The following is a 10,568-nucleotide window of genomic DNA, read 5'->3' as shown; positions in this document are numbered from 1 at the left end:
AAATTACATAATTAATTTTAACAATTGTGTTTATGATACAATTTTGTGGATTGTTGAAACAATTGATAGCGATTGTAATTAATAATACATATATTTGATACTGCCTCCTTTTTAACAACTTTTATATGTGATCAATGATATGATAAATCTTTAAGTAGATTATTTAAAGATATGCTGGTTGATAAGTAGAGTGCACAGAATATCTAAAAAATTTTTTATTTACATTGTTTAATATATTATATATTATAGTTACATTGGAAAAAAGTCTTGTTGCATTAATTGAAATCTTAATAGATTCAATTATCAAAGTTTAAATTAAATATTACACTTATATTATAGTTAAATCTATCAAATGTTTTAATCGAAATAACTAAAAATTTAATTACAATATTTAATTATAAAATTCTGATTGATATGATCAGAATGCATTTTGTGTATATTTCTTGTTGGTAGCCAACATTTTGTTGATAATCAGAACATTTTTCTGTAAATTTAGCTTAATTATACTCTTATAAGATAGAAGAATAAAAATAATAAACTTTAAGACATCTAGGCTTCTAAATATCAACATTTTTATTTTCTAATACAAGATTTTTAAGAAAACAGTGGAGCTATTGTTTGTGGCTACTTATTAAAAGTTAACGTGATATTTGTCACTGACAAAATACTATTGATAGTAGTTTATCAGTGTATTTATAAATTTGAGATATGCAAAAAGAGTTGTATTTGTTAGGATGGAAAGGAAGAAGGGGATTAGATTAGGGCTTTTGAGGATCATAATTAGCCCCTAGGCTCAAATTTTATAAACGCAATAAATTCTGTATATATTATATGTTAATACCGTTAATTTATTTCCAGTGCTTATTACTGAGCAGAGACGGCGAATACTTGATGACTGGAGGTGACAAGGGTATCGTTGAAGTTTGGCGAACTTTTAATCTTGCCCTACTTTATGCATTTCCCGCATGCGAAAGCAGCGTGCGATCCCTTGCACTAGCTCATGATCAAAAGTAAGTGAAATCTACATAAAAAATATCTTTTTCTTAGTCTTTAACAATGAGATAACGTTTGCACATAATTTCAGGAATCCACTTTAAAATTATATTCTTTTAACGAATCCTAAATATATTCTATTTTTTACAGGTTTCTTCTAGCTGGTCTGGCAAACGGGTCCATTGTGATATTCCACATCGACTTTAACAGATGGCATCACGAGTTCCAGCAGCGTTACTGAAATTACGACTTCCTCTTCGCCTAAGAAGGCACGGCGCATCCTATAAAACAAATTCTTGCGTTTAACTTTCCAAGTACGACAACTTCGAATTTACATGTATTTTCTCGGACAAACGACGCTGCGTTTGTTCAATTTTTCGTGGATCACTCACGAGTGTACCGAATGTACGGGGGAACCATAGTATTTGCGCGACATTTGTACGGGCCAGCTTCTCGTCAGACTATCTTTAGATTCGCCGCAATTTATGGTATATAAAGTATATTCAATCAATCGTTTTCGAATTAGGTGCAACGAGCGGCAATGAAATAAATGTGGTGCACTGCGAATTTTAACGTTTAGCAATAAACTCGCTTACATGGCTGCGTGCAGTGCTTCCGTGAGAGAGAAGGTCGAGCGGAGCGTGATACAGAGGGCGAGGTGCAATCAGAGTTCCGGCCGTTTATCCCGCGTAATTGCCGAGTGAACGTCAAACCATGTCGCATGCTTGTAAAAGCGCGAAAATTATATTACGTGCCGCTCGAAAACGCTAGTCAATTAACAAAGACTCGGATCTATCTATGTTCGCGAGTGTTCGCGCGATTTCTTCTCACGCGGCGCGGAGAAAAAGGTATGCTATAACGGGAAAAGACGATAAGCGCCGAAGAAAGAAACCGCGTCGACGAGACGGCGGAGCTGAACATACGTTATTTTTATGCCTGGAACTGCACGTGGATTTGGCCCACGACACTCTAGCGTTAAATGTCCAATTGTAAATACGGAATATGTAATTCTTCACGTTATACATATATACATACACACGTGCATAGACGCGCGCTTTATTCCCTATATTAGAGGGGCCAAGGAAGTGAAAGGCGTGCATTATCGCGAGAGGTTTGCATTCTATTCTTCTCAGACGTATTAATGTCGCTCACGTCGAACCTTTTGGCTAAGCACCTTGTACGTTCAGTTCGAACTACACGCACGCGAACGCACTGCGTAAATCACTGATGCCGCGGTAGCACCGGTAAATGCTGCGCGGTAGACACATCGCTAATCATTCTCCCGGCCGCGGTATCAATCTCCTACCCCTCATCCCCCGCCGCCGCCGCCGCCGCAACACTTTCTACACCCTGATGTTCGCGTCCTTCGAAAGAGATCCTAATTTTTATCAAAGCCGTCCAGCTTAACTTTTTGCGAGGATATTTCTTGGTATTTTCGCACGCGACGTATATTAATCAGCAAAGCAAGTTATTTAGGCTAAAGTAACATCCCGAATTCATCCTTAACATTCCGTGAGTTGTCAAGGATCGCGTTTATGTATGAATGCGTTGTCAGTGATCCTTAGGATGATTCGAGTGAGTATATGAGAGATGAAAGAAAGAGAAAGAGAGAAAGAGAATGAGAAAGAGAGAGAGAGAGAGAGAGAGAGAGAGAGAGAGAGAGAGAGAGAGAAAGCGTGAAATGTGAGAGAATGAAGAAAAAAAGCAGACGTACACCTTAATAGCCAACAACGATGGGGAAGAAGATGCTTGATCACGTATAGGCGGTAGAGAATTACTAGCTTGATTTTCGTTCGTGCGCCATCGTAGAACATGTGATCGATAGTCTTGTAGTATTACTACAGAGTACTATTGTCATTTTGAGCCTTGTGCATTTCACGAGCTAGTCTTAGACACGCCGCATAAGTATAGCCTTCAGTTGTTTGTACGTATTCCGGATATAGCATATTGTCGTCAACTTGATTTTAATCATGTGTAACGAGTAATTACTTAATGTATCTAAGAAGACAGAGGAATGGGGAAACCGTTTTGTTGTCGTTACTTCGTAGCCGTATGACAATGATAGGTATATTTTCGTGGTCGCCAGTTGTCGCAAAATCTTTGTATATGAAAGAATGCAGATGTAAGGAGACACAGAGATGAGAGAATACGGAAAGAAAGCAGGAAAATATAAGTCATTCGAAGTGAATCACAAATTTTAGTTGACCGTCGCGATGATTTAAGAGGACGCAGATGATTTTATGGTGCATTATATGTAATTACAATTCGCTTTTGCATTTATCATTTGCTTTGCTTAAAACAAAATACACGATGTCTTCGATTTTAGCAAATGACGTCATCAATTAGCTAAAAAGTGATCCGGAAGAAACTCCGGAATATTAACGCGAGAGTAGTTATCAAAGTTTTTTTAAAACGCACATAAAATACTTAATAATTTTAATAAATTTGGACATTTTAAACAATTTTATTGATTAACATTGTTTGATTCGTGGTACAATGGCAAGGATAGATTTCCCCGTACCTCGATATGTATTCTAGTCAAGAATTACCGTCGAATCGCTGTCATGAATCACGATCTGCGATCCTCAGCAATTAGGTATCGATACATTTAAAAAGATATGCCGTTTACGTGTAGTTGTATAAAGTAAATGCATAACGCCGTCGTTTTCTAGCAATCAATCACTTTGACCTTGCGAGATCATGGTAGCGCTACGGTCGTAATATCGATTCTTGCTGTGCACCGAACGATCAGGCGGGCGACCCTCGCGAATTGATCATCGGTAATCGTACAATTTTTAAATGTATAGGAGAATGTTACGTGTGCAACGTGTTAATAATGGTGTATTGCCACTCGTTATGGGCGTGCTTCTGCATGATCGTTCGTGTAGTTTTGTTCGCGCAGAAAAATGAAGGCATGAATGGCAGAGAAAGGATGAAGAAGAGTGTGGGATGATACGGGTGAAACGCCGAAGGGTTGAGGGTTGTGTCTGAGTGTTTTCAACAATATCGCTAATTTTCTTACGTATGGAAACGAATTTTTGTGTCACGCGTGTAAATGTTTACGTGTGTACTCGATGTATATGATAGGCGCACTATCGACACATTATTTTCGCTACGGTGAGAGAGAAATATGGGAAAGAGAAAACGGAAAAAAGAAACGCACGACATTCCATCTGCATTTCCTGCTTTTAGCCGATTTACACACACACACACACACACACACACACACACACACACACACACACAAAATAAAACTGCATTTGTTCACCTAGTTATCTAGATTGATTGGGCTGAAGAACAAAGATAATTGTTTCTTGTTCATAAAAATTATCAAGTTAAAAAGGGATGTAGTTGAATTGCGAAATAATGGGGATGATTTTGACGACGCGTGGTAACACGTGTATTCAACATTTTCGCAATTATTCAGTAGGCGCGAAGGCAGCATAATGGATGAGAATGCATCGGGATGACAAGAGGTCACATAAGAGAGAAAAGTTTTTATATTTGTTTATAGATGTGTGAGAATGTGCTGCACTCTTTAAGCAAATTGTTAGTGAATTCCCTCCATATTGCTAATATACTTAAAGGAAGTTAACTCAGATCGATTTCTGTCCGTACTTGAACATTCAGTACATAAAAAAAAATATTGCTACTATTTTAAATAACGCTAAGTACAACGCTACAAGAGTTTGCCTATATTATTATTACGATTACGATTTATTGTCGTCATTATTATTAATATTATTATTATTATACGATTATGGCTACATTAACATACTTAATATTGACGGCTACCTATATAGGAGCATAGATTTGTATATTCGTCGGATAAGGCCCTTAATGTTTGCGTGTTAAGTGATAATTTTAATTATCGACATTACGATTACGAGGAGAAAAAACATAATAAGAACTGTGTAAAGTTTTATCCGGTTCATCCGCTCCGCGAGCTGCCCGTAGAGAAGTACTTACATCTATAGATTAATTGACGCGTCTGTTTATAAGAGTAATCACGGGCGGGAACAGAAAAGGAACAACGCTGCAAAACACGCGGCTATAACACTCAAGCGCTTACTTATTAGGCTCACGTTTATCTACTTAAAGACCTGGTTTAAGTCTCTCAAAGTTATACTTAAGAGCGACGCGGGATAGAGAGTCAACCTTGTAGCGGGAAAGCTCAATGGAATGTAAATCGACGTCTCGAGTCTAACGAGAGAGCTTCGTAGCTGATCGAAAGCTTTCGTCGACGTGTATGATCGGTTTTTTTTTACATCTACATACGAAAGTCAATATACACGTAGCCGTAAAGTTGGAGCAGTCTCGATCGCGCAGATTCAAGGGAGCTCGTCGAGCAACGTTTGCACCAATGTTTTATAAGCACTGACTCGGTTTTTTTTTCTACCTCGATCTGACGCGACCCGATCTTCGTGCGCGGATCATAGTCGAGCTCTTCCAATTTACGGATCATTGTTAACCGCGCGATTACATCTCGTCAGGATCGAGCCTCCCACCGATTGCGGGTGTCTCCGGTGAACATCTTCGTCACTTCGAAAATTGAAGCAATTGAAGACATGCGCGCAAACACATTAGAGAAAGAGAATATGACCAAACGATTATGTTTCGCGAACAAAATGTAGTTAGTGGCCTAATTGTTTTGCCGGTAGTGTCAAAGCGCGTCCGTGAGTGGTTCGACGCTCGATCGGTGGATGTAGGATGACCGGGTGCATCATCGAAAAAGTCTCTCGACACTTGTCTCGTATTGATTTCCGACGAAGCCAAACCGTAATCACGGGCATCTCGTCGTTGACAGGAGATAAGCGGTACAGATTAATTCCCGCCACTTTTAAGGAGTACTACTAGGTAGAAAGGTACTTAAGTCGTTGCTACATACCAGTATATATAAGCTCTATCGCTTATTTTATACTTAGAAGTATTGTAATGTTCGATTAGAAGGTAACATAATGGGAAAGTTGTATCTTAGCATAAGGTAGAATAATCTGTAAAGATAAGTAGTCAAATAAATGAAAAGTACATTTGATGTTGCAGACGATCTTTTTTCTTTATAGCTTAGACTTGGACTATCAATAATTTTAAACGATACACTATAAAAAAAAATATGGAAACGGATTCAAAATTATAATCATATGCCGGCAACATGGGGTCTTTTATAAGACACCATTTTAATTGTGAATTCTAATAGATAAATTTAAATCTGTAAAAAATAAGTCAAAACACAATCCAACTTCTGTGATGGTAAAAACTCATTGGTAGTTTTAATAAATATATCAGAATTTTTTCACATTTTTATAATCCGGAACAATAAAAAAAATCTGCTTTGTTTCTCGAAGACTGCTGGCTGACAGAAGAGATAAAATTTCATATTGCCAGCAGAGGGTTAAATATAATTGTCGTGTTGTATAAACATCAACATATGATATATATGGTAAGAATAATGATATAAGCACCGCATTATGTTAAAAATTCACATATATATTTTTCAGAGTGTAGAAAAGATATACTGCAATTGTGCAGGTGAAATTAAAACGTAACAGTCTTTCTTGTTACCGATTTATTTATGTTATTCACGATCATAACAGGGAGCACTGAAAAGTACTCAAATATACAATATATAGATATGTATGTACTCGTTAGAAAAGTATACACATCGTCCATATCGATATTATTGTTATTTGTCTATAAATTAATTATGTACGATCGCTTTCATAATTAGAGTAGAGTATTAAACAAAGTACTCATCCTTTTTCGACAGTTACAATACGTACTAACACAATTTTTAATGTACATTCATTTGCATAATATAATTTATCTTGTTTATATATTCATAAATATACACACACAAGATTTATATATTCATATTTTATAATCCAGTACGCAGTCCATTTACATCTCAAAAAGCCGATGTTTTATCATTCATGAATTAATGATTCAGTATTCGAGGTAGAAAAAAGGAACGTTTAAATTTTTTACTGATACATATGTAATAAAAAAACTGAAAGCTTACTTTAGCATTTTCAAGCGCATCCTGATTTAAATTATTTTATATAACAATGCTAATGGAGAGATCACATTTTGCGTCGCGTTTTAGAGTAAATACAGATTCTTCGAATTCGTCTAAATACTACTCTCAGTATGGAGCGACTGTTCCACTTCTTACATGAAGTTATTTGAGAAAGCTCAGTCCTGTGGTAGAATGTCCCACTTGTATGAAAAAATCAAGTTTTTTTTTCTATGGGCATCGCTGGAACAACGAAATAGATGGAAAACTCTCGAGGATTTAGAAAGATGTTTCTTACGATTTACAGACGAAAAAAGGCATACAGTCGAAATATATTGACTTGAAATAGAGGGATACTCTAAGATTATTATAGCATGCTGACTCTGAAGTTTCTATATCAAGCATGTGATTAGAACATACTATTATTAATCACACTACCTTTGTTACATAATTACTTTGTTGGCACATTTTCCGCTAGTCAATATGTCACTGTATTATATCACCTCAGTTTTGATATTATATTCGATTATCTACGGTTTACGTAATATAACTCTATAGTATGTGTAGCTTACGTATATTTTTGTGGCGTAATTACCATTTCTTCACAACTGACAAGAGCTTAAGAAATTTGAAATCACAGGAATAATTTGAATTTTAACAAAAATAAGAAGATGTAAATGCAATTAAAAGTACATTTTGTCATTGCATTTTTATTTTACTTATAAAATATTTGAAAATACCCAATTTATCATCTATTTTCCAGAAACGCCCATATTTCTTACTCAAGTTCTTTCCATGCATTCTGTGTAAACGTTACCAGATATATATTCTTAGAAATATGTCAATAAAGCAGAATTTACATAGATTTTGCAAGTTTGGCCAAATGCAACTCATCAAAAAATCAGACAGTTCTCTCGTTGAAAATTTACAATAAAAATCTCATATTTTCATAATATTACAATCATATTCTTAAATGCATGGCATGCATATAAATAATATATTCGTAATTTATTAAATAATAACAGGACTGCTTTGCCCTTCTTTTTTATTATATATATATAATTAACTTACACGATGTGTATCATTATTTATTATCAAGTTCACAATTGAGTAGACACGTTAGTTGCAAACGTACATACGTATACGAAGCAGCTACTGATATACGTGGTCACTGGACCACGTGCGTACTTGTACGTATATGTGTGTCAGTATGCGTATGTGTTTTCAGATACATTATCACAAACAGTGCTCGTTTGTATCGAGCCTTCTTTATGTTTAAACATATATCACGTTAATAGAACATTTGCACAGAAGTGATAGCGAGCGTGAAATAATAAACGACGTATAGATTCAACTCTATTTGTACTACCTTAAACATCTATCGTATTCAATGATATATACTCTGCCACTAATATAATCCGTCTCTAAAGCTATCTGCATTCGTCCGTTTCACCTTTATTGAGGATAAGGCCTTAAACTCCTCACAATCCTCACGCTTATTTTCGTCTTCTATAAAAACTTACTTTAGCTGATCTCACGCGTTAATCTACAACATTTAAGCTAGCGTCATGCTCAACATCACGTGTGATAAGAGAGAGGATACTATGGGGATATTGTAAATACAACAATAACCTGCATTTGAAACGATGCGGGACCAGCCCGACTATCGCGAGCAGCAGCTCGAAAGGTAAAGCAACGTAAATTTATCTCGTTTCCGTCGCGATTGCCATCGAATCGCCGGAATTGAGCAACATATGTTTCGCGAGTGATTGGTTTTTTTGGCGTTACGCCGGATCGTTTATTATTTCATGCCTGCTGCACGAGGTAAGATTGCAAAGCACAGAGTTCGCCTTCCGGCCTTCCTTTGAGACAGAGGTTGTACTTAAGTCAGTCAAGCGATGTGCATTAAATGACGACAGAAGGAGACGATGTCCAAGCCGACGTTCGACAATATTTGCGAGCTCTTGCAGTGTTTACTTTCTGCCTTTTGTCTTCATCTACAATGCGAGTTTTATCAGAAGGATCAACAAAGCTATTAAAATTTTTATCTTATCAATATATACAAGAATTTAGATTTCTATATATATAATAAACTACTATTGGATTATCTCTTTAGAGGGTAAGAGTCTATATTAAAAATTTTACAATTTTTTCTTAAGTATAAATTTGTTATAATTTATTATTTAATTGTGCTTTTTGCCTAAAAATATGACTAATACTGTTTCAACTATAGCGGCTTTCCCATCCTGTAAATCACAATCCGCGCAGAAGTTAAACCCACCTGTTAACCCTGTTTAAGCAGCTCAGGCTTACTGGAAGTGATTCCGAATCCACAGCTGGAATATGGCCAGATACGGTTTCCATTAATGGATACCATTGTGCTACAGGTTTTCTTGGATTATCTAGCATTTCTAACCAGTGATCACGGCCTATTCCAATAAAGCTCGATCCAATCGCGGTACAGCCCATCAACTCATTCGATCCGATTCTAGTATGGATAAAATATTTAATTTCCCATTCTCTTACTTTAGTAAAACAATTTTTCAAAATGTGTCGAAAATTTGTTTTTACCTATCGTAATCAATTACTTTCACTATAAGACTGACATCCTCGATGTTGTCTGAAGGAACGTCAAAAACGAGTGCCTCATTGTAGATGGGATAAAGAGTATTCTTCTTTACCGTTGTCTTTTTCTTCTTTATTCTTTTGCCTTGACATAGCAAATAGACTTTCACATAAGGATCTAATGAGGAAATAAAACATACTCAGTTAGATTATAGTTAATAATACATATAATTATGATAATACAATAATAATAGTAATAATTAATATTATATTCTAAGAAGAGATATTCAAAAATTCATTCTCGGTCTGCAATCTATCTTTTTTGCGAATAAGCGAAATTTCGCTTTTAATTTTTCCCGAAATAAAGGAGAATCCAATTCACACTCTAACAATATTTTGTTAATGTAATAGAGATGTTAAAAAATATTTTGTAATGTAATAGAGATGTTAAAAAATAACATTTTTCTACATTTTTTTAAAAGCCTAAAACAGTAAAAAAACTTGGCTCGATAGGTGGAGTAAAAATATAATTGCAGACGGGGAGTTAATAATTCTTAATAATAACAAAAATATCTGATCCATTCTATACAGACCTGATTTGCCCGTTATATCCATTCCCTTTAAGTTTCTGGCTTTAACGACAGTTAATGTCAAACGACCGGCGGTTGGTAGATAGCACAATGACAACATCAATTCTCCCAGATCGACTTTCTCCTACGTATAATATTGAAAAGTTAAAATTACACTCGAAGTAACCGTCTAAAATAATTAACCGTCTATTTCATGCAAATTAAATTACCTGCAAAGCGCAGAGAATGTCCATCGTATATTCGATTTCTTGCTCAAGGTCAGTACAATCTAAGAGCCCTTTAAGAACTACTTGTCCAATGAGATCGTGACGTGAAAATCGATCGAAGTCGTACACCGAGAATTGTAAGTAACGGTCTCTCAATTCTTCATAAGATACACTGATAAAATATATTAAATATTAAACGCT

At 35.7% G+C, this 10,568-nt stretch overlaps 2 protein-coding genes across 13 annotated transcripts in view; one reads left to right on the top strand and one right to left on the bottom strand.

Moving 5' to 3' along the window:
- LOC108746300 (neurobeachin) overlaps positions 1-4,207 on the top strand; it is a 105,427-nt gene extending 101,220 nt beyond the window's left edge. For all 11 annotated transcript variants that reach the window (XM_018482990.1, XM_018482985.1, XM_018482989.1 and 8 more), the window contains 2 exons: positions 859-1,010; positions 1,144-4,207. In XM_018482990.1, coding sequence (XP_018338492.1) covers positions 859-1,010; positions 1,144-1,234 — 243 coding nt within the window. In that variant the 3' untranslated portion in view covers positions 1,235-4,207. The remainder of the gene's footprint in view (positions 1-858; positions 1,011-1,143) is intronic.
- Positions 4,208-8,049: 3,842 nt separating this feature from the next.
- LOC108746308 (synaptotagmin-10-like) overlaps positions 8,050-10,568 on the bottom strand; it is a 30,778-nt gene continuing 28,259 nt past the window's right edge. For both annotated transcript variants that reach the window (XM_018482999.1, XM_018483000.1), the window contains exons 6-10: positions 10,371-10,539; positions 10,165-10,285; positions 9,578-9,749; positions 9,288-9,494; positions 8,050-9,003 (exon numbers count right to left, since the gene is read on the bottom strand). In XM_018482999.1, the coding sequence (XP_018338501.1) occupies positions 9,000-9,003; positions 9,288-9,494; positions 9,578-9,749; positions 10,165-10,285; positions 10,371-10,539 (673 nt within the window). In that variant the 3' untranslated portion in view covers positions 8,050-8,999. The remainder of the gene's footprint in view (positions 9,004-9,287; positions 9,495-9,577; positions 9,750-10,164; positions 10,286-10,370; positions 10,540-10,568) is intronic.

Source organism: Trachymyrmex septentrionalis, unplaced genomic scaffold (genome assembly GCF_001594115.1).
Source record: "Trachymyrmex septentrionalis isolate Tsep2-gDNA-1 unplaced genomic scaffold, Tsep1.0 scaffold165, whole genome shotgun sequence".
NCBI lineage: Eukaryota > Metazoa > Arthropoda > Insecta > Hymenoptera > Formicidae > Trachymyrmex > Trachymyrmex septentrionalis.
The sequence above is the reverse complement of the archived record's forward strand: the minus strand, read 5'-3'. Positions and strand labels throughout refer to the sequence as shown.